The 18,767-nt window shown below is 41.4% G+C and overlaps 1 protein-coding gene across 1 annotated transcript; it reads left to right on the plus strand.

Moving 5' to 3' along the window:
- Window positions 1-159: 159 nt before the first annotated feature.
- foxk2a (forkhead box K2a) lies at window positions 160-16,242 on the plus strand. The gene is made up of 9 exons (XM_082543576.1): window positions 160-670; window positions 1,759-1,953; window positions 2,044-2,185; window positions 2,500-2,646; window positions 10,608-10,801; window positions 10,913-11,115; window positions 11,365-11,622; window positions 11,701-11,898; window positions 15,148-16,242. The coding sequence occupies exons 1-9, from the start codon at window positions 375-377 to the stop codon at window positions 15,360-15,362; spliced, it is 1,848 nt and encodes a 615-aa protein (XP_082399702.1). The 5' UTR covers window positions 160-374; the 3' UTR covers window positions 15,363-16,242.
- The last annotated feature ends 2,525 nt before the right edge of the window (window positions 16,243-18,767 follow it).

The following is an 18,767-nucleotide window of genomic DNA, read 5'->3' on the forward strand; positions in this document are numbered from 1 at the left end:
GTGTCAGCCTGCGCCGCAACCGAGCCCTATTTTATACGGCTATTTTTATTATTGTTGTCATTGGTAAACGCCACGCTTGTGTCTATAAAACCTGCTTTCCCATTGGTTGAAAAGATTGTCTGTCACAGTACTTCCGTCCGTTTGGCCGTTTTCGATTGGTCGGTACGCCTTTTTTTTCCTCTTCATCACGGCGGTGGGTCGGAGCCGCTGTGTCCCCGGGCTGGCACGTTCCTAGCTAAATTCTCCACAGTATAAAATTGGGTTCCCCTCTATTTCACAACCCGTCCCCCTAAAAAAATTATTTGGTTCCCTGCAACTGTTTATATATTTTCGCTTAAGACAGATTTCTAAATCCCCTTCAGATATCTTAGAAGATGGCGGTGGTAAGCGGGATGTCAGGGTTGGCGGTAGCCCGGCTGGAGGGCCGAGAATTCGAGTATCTCATGAAGAAAAAGTCCGTGACCATCGGCCGGAACTCTTCGCAGGGCTCCGTGGACGTCAGCATGGGACACTCCAGCTTCATCTCCCGCCGGCACCTAGAAATATTTACCGCAGGAGAAGATGGCACCGGCACGGGGGAATTCTACCTCCGATGCCTTGGAAAAAACGGGGTGTTTGTTGATGGGGTGTTCCAGAGAAGAGGGGCTCCACCTTTACAGCTTCCGCGAATGTAAGATTGATATTCCCAGTTTGCTTAAAGTGCGGGGAAAATCGAGTTATTTCTGGAATCGTGTGTTGTTGTTTTGTTGTCCCGCTGCGGTGTTGCACGTGCTCTGACAAGCAACACTAAGCTGGTACGTGCAGCTCGTGTGTGTGTGTGTGTGACCAAAGGAAAAAATGGTCAACCGACACGCAGATATGCACGATAATGGCAGAGGTAACTACTGGAAGCGCACTGAACCCGACTCATAACCGCTGATTATTTATTGCTGGTTTATTCGGCTTGTGTTTAGCGAGCTGCTTACGTCAGTGAGACGTCAGATAGTCATAATTCAGCTAAGAGTCGGTGCGTCATGTGGATGCTAGTATTCTACTTCATTGTTGCATTTGTTTATATGTATCACGTGTTTTGGATATGCCTAATTACAGAGAGGCTTGGCACAGCCTAAAATTTGATAACGTTCATAGTGCTGGCTTGTACTAATAGCTATGTGTATGAAACATCAAAATGGCCGAATTATAGTAGAATTACGTTGGAATTTCACAAAGCGAAAAAATTCTTGTTTGGGGCTATAACCCTCAACAGCTGTCTCTCCCATGTCAGGAACACAGGCTAACTATTAAACTTGCGTGGGTGGTGTTTCTGACATAATACAGAACAGGCTACAGTATTTTCCCTCACAATAAAAGGCTGGTAAAGAGTTATTATACACTAGTTTTACTCATGATGCAGTGTTCCAGCGCCAGGTGCATAGTTAAAGTTGGCAAGTTAAGTACTTGCTTGACTTCATGTTCCCAACCTTTGCTCTGTCATTATTTGTCTCAGTGCTGCTTATGTGCTTACATTAAAAAAAATCTATGGGTATGAATGTAACCATGCACTGGAAGCTATTCATGTTAGACACGAGCTGTTATATAATGGAGGATGTCCCTATTTAAACAGTGTGAAACTGAATCACAGTAGTTGGACCTCCTTGGCCTGCTTGTCACCAGCTGGTCTGAGCAGTAACATTGTAATAAGCACTTGATTGACTGGCAGAATTATTTCACACATTTAAATAGTATAATAGTTTTTTGGTTCTTTTCTCCTTCTCTTAGGTGTTGTTTCCGCTTTCCCAGCACAAGTATAAAAATAACGTTCACAGCCCTGTCCAATGACAAGAAAGAGCCAAGGAACGTGCCAGAATCACCGATCAAGCCTGTCCAGCCCCAGATTTCCCCCCTGACCATCAACATTCCTGACAACATTGCACACCTCATGAGCCCGCTGCCTTCACCTACTGGAACCATCAGGTAGGACTGCTTAGTTGTATGTAAGCAGATTAGAAAACTGTGGCTTTTTTCCCATCTCAAATCAAGACACATTTTAAATATCTTTCACAGTGCAGCAAATTCTTGCCCATCAAGTCCACGTGGGGCAGGACTGTCCAGCTACAGGACATCTCGCATTCTGACCTCCGATCTTATAGGAGACAGCTCCCAATCAGAAAACGACAAGGAGGCCTCAGGTGAAGACAGTCCAAAGGTGAGAGGAAATGCATAATGTGAACAGGGCAGGAAGGGGTGAGTGCTTACAGTTAGTCTATCTGCTTGATTTCGAAATGGATTCAGACTAAATGTCTGAGAAGAACCGTGCGTGATGAAGGCAGCAGACTTCAGAGAAGTCTCAGTGGATTTGAGGACTCTGAATATCACTGTTACTCATTGAAGTCTAAAAATTGCCCAATGTTTGCAGTAGCAGCATAGACTTTAGAGTACAAACCCTCTGTGTCAGTGTGCATATGTGTGCTTTTGACACACATTTCCTGTGTAATAAACTTCACTTTATGTCTCCTGCAGGATGACTCCAAACCTCCATATTCATATGCACAGCTAATAGTTCAAGCTATCACCATGGCTCCGGACAAACAGCTAACACTGAACGGAATATACACCCACATCACCAAGAACTACCCCTACTACAGAACAGCAGACAAAGGCTGGCAGGTCAGTTTGGTTATAATACTGATAATACTAGTAATAATGGTGTGCTTGCGATTGAATAGTAATACAGACTTGAGTTGGTAACAGTTTGTTTTTTTTAATCTAATTATTGGCTGAAGAGCTTCATAAACTTATTTATTCACCATTCCAGCTAAACCACTGTAGTTCAGAATAGTTAGAAATGAAATACAAGGGTTTAAGTTAAAACAGAATACATTTATGTAATTGTGAGGTACAGATGGATAGTCTGTCCCCCACAGCATGACCCAGTGATGGAGGACCAGATGCAGTAGGGAAGCATCCCTGTTTGTCGTGGAGAGTGAGCCCCATTATTGAGCTTCCACATATCAGCCACTCAAGATTGCAATTATTTTCCTTTCTCAGCATTGGTAAGCATGGGTAGTTTGCCTGACATTCAGTTAGGGTGTGCAAGTGCATGAGTGTTATACCAGATCTTATAGTTTGTTCACCAAGGAGCTACATGTTTTCACCAATGACTTTTGGCATTCTGATGATTTAACCTGCATAGAATAAACAAAAAGCAGTTTTTGCTTAACCATCAAGCAAAACATTCTAAGCAACAAAATAACTGTATTGTTACTATACTTGGGCATCATAAAGTGAAATTGGAGCTGAGCTTTCATTTCAGCAGACATTTATTATTAGATTATTCACTGTTCACAGCTTCACCATGATGTCAGGATGTTTTTCTTCTAAACCATTTGAGTTCTGGATGAATCTCAGGAGGTCACTGTTGGAAATTGTGTGTGATAAATTAGGGCAGCTATTTTTCATTTGTTGAAATAAGAAGGAAATGGGGATGAAACACAGAGGGGAAACACACTTTCACACTTTGTCTTACTGTGTTCTCATTTAATTCGGAGGGTCTGCCATAAAGTCCACTTTTACCATGTGCTTTAGCTGTGGAGCACTTGACCCTATAGTATGAAGCGAGTTCAACATACCTAGGGTATCGTTCCTATCTGGAACCTACCCTTATCACCTGTGTAATCACATGAAAGATGGTCTTGGCAGCATGTAACCAATCTAAAGGGGGCATTTCACAGATCATATGACTATTATCCACAGATAATAGTCCCTATGAGTGCCACCTACTTCAGAGAGATTGTCAAATGCTGATTAAAAATCCATAACGAACATAGAAAATACACCGGTAAAATGCAACACTCCTGTAAAAAGGACACATGATTAATAATGGCAGAAAATCTGGCGATTTAGTGCACAGAGCAGGAAAATAAACATTTTAATTCCAGTTAATCATTTTATTGCTGTTTGTGCTCTGTGTTGCTGTTTCTTAATAATGTGACACCTGCACATTAGAGCTCTGAACTGTTAAACTGGATCCATTTACACAGTAAAGCTTACGGTCCCAAGTCTAATAAAAAAAATTTCACTTCAAACAGGTATTCTTAGTGTGCCTTCTAGTACCTGCAGTTTCAGTAGTGTTAGAGAGAATTAGGAGTGGATTAGAATAAAGTATAATAACATGTATACATTTTCTAAATCGTGAAAATAATACCCACATAGGGCTGGGCCATATTATACCGTTCACGGTAATACCGGTATAATGTTAGGCAACGATAGGAAAATGAAATATCGCGATAGAATGGGAGTAAAATGCGCACGCGCAGTGCCTTTGTTTTCATACGCACATGGCCGATTGTTGAGTGAAACAGATGAACCAGAATTGGTTTGTAAAAATGGTGCAACTTCAGTGATGTGGAACTGGTTTGGTGTTTGTCCGTCAGATACACAACAAAGCACATTTTTTTGCAGAACATGCAAGCGGCCGTTGTTATTGTCATATTTGTCGGACTGAGATGCTCTTAAATCTGGGAGTAATCTGGGTCCTAAACTCTGTATGCTTCAGGTCAAACAACACTGCAGCATCACTGAGAGTTAAAAACTGTCTAAATTCTTTCATCTTTAATAAAACGATCAGCATTGCTGCTTTACCAGGTGTAACTATAAAGTTTAACTTCCAGGCATCCATGAAAACAAAATTTATTACATTTAACGGAGTTAGAAGTTAGCAGGAAGCTAGCGGAAGTTAGCTCGCTAGTTTCGCTAGTTACCTAAGCATGATATTGCATGTTCTGACTGAGAGATTTCTGAAAAAATTCAAACGTACAGCTCTGCTATCACTTCCAACATAAACGAAGACAGGAAACTAAACAGCAGTGACGTTTGTAGGGTTACTGAAGTTTGGCTAGCTGGTATATAATGATGTGCTACGTGATCGCTAGCGACACAGCTATGTTAGCATAACATAAACAGTGAAGCTGGAGGACGAACACTAACACTTTTCCACTTATAAAAGTTAACGTGAAGGTTCTTCATGGTTAGAGACAAATGCAATCGCATGGCAGGATGCTGTAAACGGACCAAACTTCAGTCAGGAGAACAACTGAGATAATCCATCCATAATACGAGGTTAGTCATTAATATACTGCAACAACATGGGAATAGAGCAGCTGCCAGAGAATTCAACATTAATGAATCAATGGTACAGAAGTGGAGGAAGCAAGAAGAATGAGTTTAATAAAGTTTGATTTATCTGACTGCTTTGTTTTGCTTAATGTGCCTTATAATCCCGTGCACTTTATGGTCCGAAAAATGCGTACTGCACACTGCAGTTTAATGTTGCAAAGCACCTCTTTTTAACTTCAGTGGATATTATACATGGTTATGCTCAGGATATGTCAGCCCATTTCTACTGGAAATGCCTTTTGGTTAAACTTTCAGCAAGGAATTTGCATTTGCACTGTTACATTTTTATAAAGCTTTAATGTACATAAAAACCAGCTTCTTGTTTAAGTGAAAATAAATGGAAGGTTGTCTTTTTGCGCTAGTAATGTTGTGGAGTTGTATTTTGTCTCGCATTAATTATATCGTCAGTTATATCGTTATCGCAAATTTTCAAATATATATCGTGATAAATATTTTTGGCCATATCGCCCTGCTCTATACCCACATATCCATCACTATCTGATGCATAGCTGCCGCTTCATTCAGTGGTTTCACTAAGATCTAGCTTAACAAGCTGCATATACACAATATAGACATCTGAACTTCATTATTTTATTGTATTTGTGTTATTCTACCCCCATAATGTTTGTAAATGGAAAGGGCCATAGTTTTAATGTAATTATCTCGCAGGATCTGTTATTCTTATTTCCAGGTCCACAAAACATCTTATCTGGCTTCATCTTACTCTCTAGTATCTCCTCTGTCAAACCAACCCTCCGTCACTACATCCACGAATCTTCTCTGTGGTCTTCCTCTTTTCCTTCTGCCTGGCAGTTCCATTTTCAACATCCTTTGTCCAGTATATTCACTATCCCTCCTCTGCACATGCTAAATACAGCTCAGCCTTGTCTCTCCAGTTGTTTCCTCCAAACCACTCAACCTGAGCTGTCTGCCTGAAGTATTCATTTCTAATCTTGTCCATTCTGGTCATTCCCAGTGAAAATCTTAATATCTGCAGCTCTGCCACCTCCAACAATTCCTTGGTCTTTTTGTTAGTGTCTTCATCTGAAACCATACATCATAGTGGTTTTCACTTCCCTTTCACTTTTGCTGCTATCCTTCATTCACAAATCATACCTGATATTCCTTTTCATCCACCCCAGCATGCCTGCACTCTCCTTCACCTGTCTTCTGCATTGTCTGTTGCTTTGGATGGTTGATCAAAGGTATGAAACCCCTTTGTCTGCATTACCTCTGCTCTTTGCACGTTCACATTTCCACCTGTGTAGCTCATTCACATCCCTTCTAGTGACTTTTCACTACAGATAACAATGTCATCTGCAAACTATAGTCTCAATTGACTATAGTCAATTGAGACTATAGTCAATTTGACTATAGTCAATTGAGACTCCTGCCTCCTTATCTGTTTATCGATTCTCATCTTCTGTCTATTACCATTGATAACAGGAAAGGGCTCAGAGCTAATCCCTGATGTTGTCCTCATACGTGTCTTGTACCACCCTGTATACTTTTCAGCCACCCCCAACTTCCTCATGTAGTACCACAGTTCCTCTCTTGAAACCCTATCATATGCTTTCTCTAGATCCACAAAGACACAATGTGACTTATTCTGGCGTTCTGTGTACTTCTCTATCAGCACTCTCAAAGCCAACCTTGCATCTGTAGTTTACTTTCTTAGCTTAAAGCTGTACTTCTGCTCACTCTTCGCACCTAGTTTCAGCATCTCTTTCCCATAGCTTTATGGTTCAGCTTTATCTCTCTGTAGTAGCACATCACAATCGGTACCAGTACACGTCTTCTCCATTGCTCGGGCAATCCTCTCTCTCCAGAATTGTGTTAAACGTCAGTCTGGTTGAAAAGTCAACTTCCCTCTCTCTTAGAGGGAAGTTGACTTGGCAGAGCTGCATACCTCCACAGGTATGCCATCTGGACCAACTGCTTTCCCACTCTTTGTCCTCTTTCTAACTGCCCTCACTTCCTCTTCACCGCTACACACTCTCTGATTCATTAACTTTGCTCGATCTGTCCTACTCTCTCTCATTTTCTACATTCATGAGCTCCACAAAGTACTCTCTATGTCTTCACTTGTTAATTACATTTACATCTCATTCCATTTGTATCCCTAATCATCCCAGTCTGCTGCACATCCTTTCCAGCTGTATCTCTCTGCCTAGCCAGTACTAGTCCTTTTGTCCTTCCTTAGTCTCCAGACTCACATACAAATAACAGAAGGCCTTTTGCTTTCTCTTACACCTAGCCTCCCAGTACACCGGTCTACTTTCTTCATCTAGTAGTTCTGTTTGATTCAGTTTCAAATATTTCTTGTTTTAGGGCCTCAGCAATGTGTACATTTTGAAAAGTGAAATGTATCCCTTTTTAAAATGTACACATTGCTGAGAATCCCAGCAAACCTTGTATAACTGTTGGGGAATGGAAGCAGTGTTCAATACAACCAATGACCTGATGCCCCAGGCGAAGTTAGATGGCCAGCTGTTAGCTCATTCAGGCCAGTGACGGTGTTTCCACTAATCACAGTTAGTAAGTGAACCTGTAAACTGGGTGAAGCAAACCCTGACTAATAAATGGTTTCTGTTTTGTTTTTGGTGTGTTGTTGGGGGGTGCAGAAATAAAGAGATGTTGCCGACTAATGTTGCGGGATGAGGATTTGTAAAATGTGCTTATGAGCATGTGTATTATAAGATTTAGCCCAGATTTAGCATTGGTTTCCCTGACAACAAGGTTGAGAACATCAGTGAAGTTCAGGCTATCAGCAGTATAGTCAGTAGTGGTTTTTGATTCGGGCGACACAGGCGGTTGCCCGGGGCGGCATCACGGGCATCGGCAAAAAAAAAAAAAAATTGCTCGTACTCATGCTGCCCCGATATCAGCCAGCGCATATTGGGAATGGCACAGGCACCGATCGGTTTTCTATCGCCCATTTGCTGGGAATAAGGGTGCCCTTCGTTTGCGAGGTGCGCCTGCTGCTTGCGGCACAGGGAGGAGAGGGCGTGGCGGCGGGGGATTCTCTGGCTGGCTGGAGCAGCATCTAATAACCAACTCGCAAAATAAAAACAAAACACCTTGGGCGGCATGGTGCTAACCACCGTGCTGGTGGTTAGCACTGTTGCCGCACAGCAAGAAGGTCCTGAGTTCAATTCCACCATCAGGCCGGGGTCTTTCTGTGTGGAGTTTGCATGTTCTCCCCGTGTTTGCGTGGGTTCCCTCCGGGTACTCCGGCTCCACTGTCCAAAGACATGCAGCTTGTGGGGATAGGTTAATCGGATAATCCAAATTGCCACTAGGTGTGAATGTGCAAGTGAATGTGAGTGCGAATGGTTGTCTGTCTCTGTGTGTTGGCCCTGCGACAGACTGGCGACCTGTCCAGGGTGTACAGCGCCTCTCACCCCATGACAGCTGGGATAGGCTCCAGCGCCCCTGAAAAGGAGAAGCGGAAGCAAATGGATGGAAAAACAAAACAACAAACACGAAAACACCAGACATTATGATACAGACTTATAATTTGCACCGATGTTTTTTCGAAATTCTATTCTGGAAAAGTGAGCGCGAGAACCCTCGGTGCGCCTGCTCGCTGCTGAAGTCAAAGTAAACTTTATTGTCACCTCCGCTACACACAGTCCAGTATGTAGAGACGAGACGACGAGGCTCCAGTTACAGCAGTGCAAGTAAACAAACAATAAATATAAGAACAGTAAGAAAATAAATATACGCTTTAGGACTCGGGGTAAAGGGATCAATAACAATTTAAAATTTATAATTTACGGTTTGATGATTTAAAGTCTCACACACAACCCGTCAAAAGGGGAGGGGGGCGGCTGCTTCCAAACAGAGCACATTTCATTCATAATGTTGTAAATTATGTATTCATGATTTGAATCCTGGGTTGTGTGAAATCCCAGAAATACACCTTAGACAAAGTGAATCTGTGAACTAAGGTGTAGGTCTGTTAGGTTATGCTGTGGTGATCCTCGGGTTGAGGGATGGGTGTTCATACTGGAGTGCAAAACTAAAACCAATGGAAGATGGACAAGAAAAGTTCAAAGCCATCTGGTGCTCAGTTTAGAAAAAAGAGAAGAGGAGGAGAAACGAGCGAAAGATGCAGGTAAGCAGATGTGTCATTGCATAATGGCAGGTCATCCTGAAACAATCAGAGTCAGAGTCAGAATACTTTATTAATCCCTAAGGAAATTATGTGGGTTACAGTTGCTCCAAAAAGAAATGGTAAAAATAGTAACAGACTAAACTCCAAACATTATGTTACAGATTTTAATATTAATTAGTCCTTGTCAATTGTTGATTTGTCCTGTTCTCATTGTATGACGAATTATGATGGCTGTTTGGTAGCCGTTTGCATACAATGCATACTCTCTCTCTCTTCGTGTGTGTGTGTGTGTGTGTGTGTGTGTGTGTGTGTGTGTGTGTGTGTGTGGTGAATTTCGACAACAGTTTTATGTTGATGTACAATCCTTAATATGTTTTGTGGGGGGGGCAGCAAAACAGGCTACGACCGCCACTGAGTGTAGTTCATGGTTGAGCTCAGCCTTTCCTCTCTAAAACACATGTGACAAAGGGCAAAGAGGCTGTACTATAACGTCACTGAATTAAGACAAAGTGAAAATCAAGGCGATGTGAAAATAGTTCACATCAGATTTCTGTTAAACTAAACAAGCAATCTGTGTTGCAAGCTAACAACAGCTGTCCTCAGTCTCCTGCACTGGTGAGAGCAGCAACATGCAGGGGTGCATTTAAAAGGGAGGCAATGGGTGTCATTCACCTAATTTAAATGTATTTTCACTGATGTTCAGTTCAATACAACACAGTACTCTTATACAAACAGTTACAAACGCGTGTCTTTTTATGTTGACGTGTCTTCCGCTGTTACCTGTCGTCTGCAGCATACTAGTGTGTTTTAATTAGCATTGAGAGCCAGATGCTGCAGCTTTTCTGCTCAGACGTTACAAGACAATGAACTAGGAGGAACAATGAAGCGCTCATACAGAGTATGGCTATGTCCTCAGTGTTAATGAACACGAGAGGCATGTTTGGGGGTTTTGTTGTATTGTGTTGTCTAAAGCTGAAAGTACACCTCTGATTTCTATTGTATGAAGATGCCCCAGTTGATTTAATACATGGATCTAATTTATGCTCTGAACTTTGACTGAGTGACCTTTTTTTTTTTTCATTGACAGGATGCAGGATTTAACAGTAAAATGCTGATATTTACACACATGGGTGAGGTTTGACAAATGCGCCTCAAAGTGACTAAAAACTGTGTTACTGTCGCAATAAAATGGAAAATCTAATTGCAGTTTACACCAAGCTAAAATCATCCTGTACAACAACATGGGCGTGTTATGCATTATCAAACATGGATACCCCAACAAAATCTTCAGTTTAATTAAAGTTCTTAATTTTATTTAATTTTGATTCTGTAGAATTCAATTCGCCACAACCTGTCTCTGAACCGGTATTTCATCAAAGTGGCTCGGTCTCAGGAAGAACCAGGTAAAGGCTCATTCTGGAGGATCGACCCCGCCTCTGAAGGCAAGCTGATAGAACAAGCCTTCAGGAAGCGCAGGCCCAGGGGTGTGCCCTGCTTCAGGACCCCTGTGGGGCCATTGTCCTCCAGGTAAAGCATCTTGATGCTACGCATACATGACTGTAAAAAGTTTCCTGTACAGTTATATAGTGTGTTTTTTATGGCTGGGATGAAAACTGTACTTTACTTTTACTTTTCCAGGAGTGCTCCAGCTTCTCCAAGCCACACTGGGGCACTGTCAGCCCACTCTAGTGGGGTCCAGACCCCAGACAGCCTGTCCAGAGAGGGCTCCCCAGTCCCCATGGAGCCAGAGCCAACTCCACCACCAGCCCCAACCCAAGCCACAACAATCCAGCCCAAACTCGCCGTCATCCAAGAGGCCCGCTTTGCACAGAACTCCCCAGGTAAAACATTGGGTTTAGGTTTTTACCTTTTTATGAACCATATAACATCTAGTGTGTGCAGAGTGATCACATGTGGGCCTTAACAGATGCATTCACATTTTTCAGTTTTTCGTGACAAAAAAGACTGCAGTACCACCACCACCCCATATTAAACCCTTTTCTGTGACAGTGTACAGTGTTTGTGTGCTCCTGCACATCTTTATCTGAGTGAATGACATCTGCTTTAACCTTTATCACACCGTTTGACAGGCTCCCCTCTCAGCAATCAGCCAGTATTGATCGCTGTGCAGCGCCAGATGCCTCAAACGACCATGAAGCCTGTGACCTATGCCATGGCCACACCAGCCATTGTTACGACTACAGTTAGCTCTGCCCCTGTCATGCAGACTGTGCATGTTGTTCACCAGATCCCAGCTGTCACCATGGCAACTGTTGGTGGACAGCCTGCTTCTGCAGTGAGCAGCGAACCTCAGGAGAATGGAAGCGGAGAGCACAAGGAGATCAAAGGTGGTGCTCTTTTTGTTGTTGTTTTGGTTTGTTTTTGATTCTATGAGCATGTCTAATTTTTGATATTTTTGTGTGCAGTAAAAGTGGAGCCGGTCCCATCCATTACAGCCTCCTCCATAGGTGGAGTCAGTCGTATCATCCAGAGCTCTCAAGCTGCTCCTCTGACTACGGTTACCATCGTGCAACAAGCTCCGCTCGGTCAGCACCAACTCCCAATAAAGGCCATCACACAGAATGGGACCCATCTGGTCCCCATTAGTACTGCCGCTAGCACAGGTGAGTCGGACACACACACAGTCAAACCAGCACTTCATTAATAAAGGCCAGTTTTAAAAAACCTACAGCATGGTTGGTGGAAGTGAAGGTTTGAACTAGAAACCAGGTGAAAATAGGAATAAAGGCCTGCCTCTACCATTAGTCCTAAGTATCTGAGTGCTTCTTCCACCATTCCTTGTCATGTCTCTTGATGCTTCATATCTGAGACTGACTGGTAACTTATTCTTAACAAATAACCTGGTTGAGAGCAGGCTATGTTCAGAGCTTTGGTTTAAACAAATTCTTTTATGGTCAGCATGTGTCTGTGTTGGACAAACACATTTTATATGTGCAAGTTGTTAAGCTGTACCTCAAGCACAACTGTGCATTCACTGGAATTCATGTAATCAGTTTGTGATGATGAAAAGGTGTATATGTTGTTTATACTTGATGGTAATCTACCAGTAGGTCTCATTTTAAATTGCTGGAATTGCAGGTAGTAGGATACAGATTAGAAAATTGCTTAGTTGTATTTGGAGGCAATTTGTTACCAAGGATAGCTGTTCAATCAATTCAATTGATTTCTCTTTGATCTGCCACCAAACAAAAGCAGTTTTCCACACCTCTCCTTTATTGGGCTTTAGGAGAATAACCTTCATAACATTCACCTTCAGTTATTTTAAAAAGGTTATTTTATAGCTCTGTGCACCAAATCCACTATTTCTTTCCAGGTAGTTTATAGGTTGTTGATGATGTTTATCATCATTTTATTATGCTGATCTGATACTGTCTGATTGGAATAAGACTCACTCACCTGGATCATTTGTTCGGAGAAGAATAATCACATGACAGTAATGCCTCTTTTTATGAGGGTGCATAGAGCCCAAAGCAAAAAGCCCAGCTTAACAGAGAAAGTTAATCACCATCATTAACACCTACCTAACAACTACTTCTCAGTATGCCACTGAGATTTCAATCATCTCAGCCTGTACTGGAGAAACATGCATAGTAGAAACGATTGCAGCAATCCTCCCTGTAAAGTAAATGATCAGATTGAGTTTAGGTCTATATTGATACCAATGGTATACAAAGATCTCTGCTAATTATGGTGCTTGTAAGTAGAATAGGAGCACAAATTATTATATGAACATGCTGACTCAAAAACAACACAGATTCACACTTGTTCCATTTGAAGTAAATGATCTGAAGGCATGTTTGAGCACCTTGCTGTATATATTGCAATCGTAGTGATGTAAACCTTATGTAGCCAGAAGATGGAGATGCTATGTTGAGGATCTCCAAACATTGCCATATAACCTAGCTTCAATGATCTACAGTCTCTCTTACCTTGTGACTAATGTGAGTCCACTTCAGTTTGACATGTTTTACAACCAACGTTAACCAGCAGGGTCATTTCCGTTGCTGTTGTACATGCCTGGCTTTTGTAATTGTCGGTATGCTCTAGTGCACCTCAAAGACACGCATGTTGGGTTAATTGGTAACTCTACTGGGTTTTTGCAGGGATGGCATCATGATAGATTTGTCAACATGCTTCCTTGTACCCTGCCTGTCACCTCTCACTAGTTATTATGAAGCTGTAACAATACTTTTCAACGATATCACGGGAAGATTTTGAGACCATCCTGCATATAACAGTGAAAAAGTTAACTTTTTAAATTTTTCAACTAATTTTACCAGTTGTAAGTTTTAGTGAGTATTTAAGATTATTTGTTCATTTTACAAATGATTTCGATAACTGCATTACAGATCGCGAGGTGAAATATAGTTTAGAACCTATTAATAAAGAGACTACAACGAACAAGAGCTACCATCCAAAAAATGTAATTAATGGAAATCTAATTAATATAAATGGAGCATTATGGAATTAGTGGAAGTGGTTCTAATAAATAAAGAGCGCATTTACTGTGAAATAGGACATGAAACAATACACACATACAGGCTAATTATCATCATGGAGCTCTGCTCTCTGACATAGATGTAACTCTGTCTGTGAAGCTGGGTTTAAGAAATAAGGCTTAAAGTTTTATAAACATGTTTAGCGCCATGTTCTGTCAGCATGACGTCATGTGATTGTTTGGTTAGTTGCAGCTAATAGGCTTACATTAGTTTATGTTAGCTAACCAACTAGAAATCAGTTTGAAGGGGTCACTTTTGTGCTGCCCTAGGCTGCAACAATGAGTTTTATGTTAAAGCCGAGAACATACTGCCCACTGTCTGTGTCTCTAGCAGTAAGTGGCTGTTGGCTGTCTGGCTAGCTGCGCTGAAATGGGGAAATCCAGCTGTTAGCTGTAATGTTCAGGTTTGTAAAGCACTTTAGTGTTTGTTAACAGTCTGATTGGCCCAGGAGAAGAGGCTGTTTGTGAGTCTGGAGGTGGGGGACCTCACTGACCTGAGTCCCTGACCAGAGGGCAACAGGTCAAACAGGTGGTGGTAGTAATGCTTTTCTTAAGACAGGAGGTGATGGCCTCCAGTGGTGGCAGAGGACAGCCAGTGATTTTTTTTTTTTGTTTTTGTTTTTTTTTGGGGGGTGGTGTTAATTACCCGCTGCACAGCCTTCCTGTTCTCAATGGAGAGCTCTACTGAGGAGCGGTAGAAGGCCAGCAGCAGCTTCTGGTCCAGGTTGTCGTTCCTCGGGACACAGATGAAGTGCAGCTGCTGGTGGGCCTTCTTTAACAGGGTGATGATAAAGAAACCTGAAGGTGGAGACAGATTCCACCTGTTCTCTATTTATAGTGAGAGGGGAGTGGACCTGTCTGTGCCTCCTGAAGTCCATTATGAGTTCTTTTGTTTTAAGGACGTTCAGTGTCAGGTTGTTTTCTGAGCACCAGTGGGACAAGTTCTCTACCTTCACCCTGTACACTGTCTCATCTCCATCAGAGATGAGCTGAACCATAGTGTTGTCATTGGCATACTTGACAAGGGCTGTGGGGGAGGGGTGGCTTCAAACCGAGCAAAGAAGGTTTGAAGCTCAAAGAAGGTGTTGAGGTCCTGCGAGTTTGAGGCTCCTGTCAGGGGTTATTACTAAACTAAAGTGAAAGAGTGCTGCTACTGTGCTACAAGGATTCTGACAGTTTGCATAACTCTGGGGCGTTGATGAGCTGTTACTACTTGGGAAGTATTATTGTTATTATCATTATTATCACATTCTTGATGGCTTCAGTTTGTTTTGGAAGTTCCTAAACTAATTTGAAATACAGGACTATAACACTCCATATTGAACCTTATTCATCTTCTCTTCTTTCCCACCAGCTGTTGCAAACCCTCTGCATCTCCTGGCAACTCACGCTTCAGCCTCAGCTTCCCTCCCCACTAAAAGGCAGAACGGAGAACTGCAAGACCAGCCTGAGACAAAGAGGGTGAAAATGGAGGAAGAGGAGAACGAAGCAGCGGCTGCCAACCGCAACAACGGCACCACGGACAGAGCGGGAGAAGGAGGGGTCAGTGAGCAGGTCGGCGACAAGTAGCCCGCCCGCTCCCAACGGCTCCCATCTGCATCCTGACCCCTGCTCTCCTGTACGCATTGAGCCACACATCTGACCTGGTGTCATTATCTTACTCCAAGGTGCCAAAAAGCGAAGGACTACAGAATGTGCAAACTCTTCTCGACCTCTCCTCCATGTATTTCCGACCACGAAACGTGATGCAAAAACTAAAAGACCAAACCTAAAAATGGAATTGAGAGAGTTACTGACGACTGTAAATGCCCAATGTTTGAGACCCAGATGGCGAGAGGAAGCACAGAAAGGAAAAAAGATTTGAAAATCCACATTAAAGGAAAAAAAGAGGCTTTTTTTTTTCTTTTTTTTTTTGTATTTTAGCAACAATGAGTCCCAAAACTCACCCAAAGAAGACAAGGAGTCTTATCCTGGTAGCATTACAGACAAGCGCTTAACTGTGTGTCAGATAGAAACAGCAAACAAGTGATCTCACCAGTAGTGTATTCCACAAGGGGAAGTGTGTGTGTGTACGTGTGGACATTCCCATCTTCGGCAGCTAGCCTCCATGTCGACCTAGCTAACCCAGTTGTGAGTAGATATGCAGTATTCTGTTGTACAAGTGTATCTTTGGATATTTTGAGTCTTTCTCCATTTCCCGAGGCACAGATACTATCTAGTAATAAGATAACTAAAGCTATAAGTGGCGTCATTACAACATTATTTTTCTTTTTGTTTGTTTGTTTTTTTTAATAATTTATTTTTTTTAATATTGCTGTTTTTGTATGTGGGCTCTGTTCGGTGAAATGAATGTAGTCTCCAATTTTTTTTTCCTTTTATTGAAAACACTATGGAGTTAATGCCTGTTTTTCTGCTCATTCATGCAAATTAAATTCCTTTAATCACTGTACATCTACAGAATTTTCATATTTTACAAATAGCCTAAGAGTTAAAAATATATTCCCATGTGTATTTGACCGTATGCTTCATTGAGCTTGCATGTTATGGTTCTAGAAACAATGTACCTGAGCAGATTATCCGACTATGGAACTGAAGAAAATTTTGACTGGATCTACACTGATTCTGACCAGTGCTGCACTTAACCTCTAGTTCTTTCTTCTTTTTTCTTTTTTTTTTAAATTGCATTTTTTAATTTGTATATTTCTAGTTTTCCTTTGTTTTGTTTTCCTGTCATTATTGGCTGTTTTTTGTTACCTTTGTGTTGAAGTTGGCAGTCTGTTGGCTGGATTCTTTTACTCCTTTCAGGCTACTAAAAAAAGTCTATTCAGATTGTATTCTATGTTACACAAAGAAAAGCAAGTGATAGGTGTTTGTTCTGCTTCAGTGGAAAAATGCTTCTTTTTTTTTTCTTTTTCTTTTTTTTATAAATTTATTTAAAACACAATCTCCTAGTTTGTATTTCTTTGAGTAAACGCCTTTTCTGCTGGGCAAATGATGCAAACTCACAGTCTCAGTTTTTTAAAATTTTTGATGGAACGATGGGGACATCTGGGGTGGAGGTGAGGCATGTTAAGTTTTGTTAAAGGCTTCAGAAAGCATTCCTCACATTAAATTGTCCAAGGAAGGCAGTGGAAATGTCCTTTTACAGTTTTCCTAAAGGAACAAACACACTGGCTCACACATTTCCAGTCTGAATGTGACATTTATGTTTATGAAAAGGTGTACAGGTATACTGGATCACCTGTAGAAACCCTTAAATTTACAGTTGGTTGAACTGTAAAGATATTTTAAGAAAATTCCAATCAGTCAACCATAGCATTCAAATTTAGGACATTCTCTTAATTATGAATTGGATGCATTGAAATGTGATTAAAAGGAAGTTTAACAAAGTCACAGGTACAGTTGTTTCTGGTGTATTGATCAAGCGTAGGAGGGCTTGTTTTGGTAGTGCTTAGAGCTTTACACAGCAAGTGCAGTTTATGCATTTTTGACTGAATATGAAGGATGGACATGCCCGTTCTGATGTAATGCATTGGTATTTACTTTGAAGACTACAGTTTAATATTTTAGCCAGATCTATATTTTCTGGAGCCAAAAGTGACCATATATGGCTAAGAAAGTGGGGGCATTCACTGCAGTTGAGCCAGGACCATAGCAGCGGTTGCTACTATGATAGCTCTCAGTGAAAAGCAGTGAACTCAACTGAACGACACAAATATTTATTTGGAACTATTGTTTTTGTTTTGACAAATGCATTATCAATAAAACATCTTAGTTGAAATGAAACACTGAAGACTTCCCTGTTTTTAGGGGTAACCGTGCCAATCAGCATGCAGCAACACACACTTGATGCCAACTGTAAATGATTACTTCATGTGTAGTTAAAGCTTCCATTTGTTTATGAGAAACATGGCTGCAGTAGCTTTAGCAGGACATAACTGTAAGAAGTTATTGCTCCAGAAGTGAAATAAAAAATGGCAGATTCAGTGGTGTAGCTCCAGGTCATGTTGCCAGGCAATTTAAATACTTAACTTTATCATACTATAGGGATTAGTTTGACACAAAGTTGCCTTTGTAGTGCAACCTCTGCTCTGGCCATTATTCAAAGCTTCAAGTTACACAATTTTTAAAATGTATCCATACTTCTATGACTTTCCAATTCGCACACTTTTTAGTAAATTTTGTGCCCAAAATGCTGATCTTGTTACCAAATGTATCCTTAAAATATTAGTTAGCTGCAGGGCCAGTGCTGATGTGATTAAAAACAGCAGTAAGACAGTCAACAGTTACACAGATTCAGTGTGTTACATGTGGTTTCCACGTCACAGTAGGCATGAAACAGCACATTATTATAACTGAAAAATTTTAAAAATTTTATTCACAAATTTAAATGCAGGTTTTACAATCATTCTGCGTGTGTAAGAAGCAGGTTGGCTTTTCAGTTTGTGCAGCATCCCTCCTGTAGTCAGTACCCGCCAAGTCCCGTGTATATTCAGCGTTACACCTACAAAAGTACAATGCGACCCAAAAAGTGACACACGTGATGTAAATTTTGCAATGAATCAACAAAATGTTGTCAAGCAGCTGACAAATGGAGAGAGAGAGGGGGGAAAACAGCACCCATTAACAGCGTGGCTTATACAAGTTCAACCGAGTTGGATCCACACTGAGATGTCCCATTTATGAATGAATGAAAGATGGCGCCGGTGAGGTCGGCTGCCGTCACGACTGCTCCGACCACTTTTTCTTTATCTTTGTTTTTTAAGTTAGTTTTCAGCGTTTCTAAATCGGCAAAATCATCACCATTGGGTACATTAGGTATGACAGTGACACTCTTGTTTCTATTGGTATACAATGTACTCACAATTCGAAGTTTTTAACTCCGGATCCGAGCTGGCCGAGTGAGATCTTACCCTTCATTCTAATTTGTGTTGTACAGTTATTTCATTTTTAACCTTAATTTATATTTTATTC

This window comes from Aulonocara stuartgranti, assembly GCF_965226115.1.
Source record: "Aulonocara stuartgranti genome assembly, chromosome: 8".
NCBI lineage: Eukaryota > Metazoa > Chordata > Actinopteri > Cichliformes > Cichlidae > Aulonocara > Aulonocara stuartgranti.

Coding starts and splice junctions, on each gene's coding strand:
- foxk2a (XM_082543576.1), top strand. CDS start 375: ATGGCGGTGGTAAGCGGGATGTCAGGGTTGGCGGTAGCCCGGCTGGAG. Junction 1,954..2,043: donor TCACCTACTGGAACCATCAG/GTAGGACTGCTT, acceptor TATCTTTCACAG/TGCAGCAAATTCTTGCCCAT. Junction 2,186..2,499: donor CAGGTGAAGACAGTCCAAAG/GTGAGAGGAAAT, acceptor TGTCTCCTGCAG/GATGACTCCAAACCTCCATA.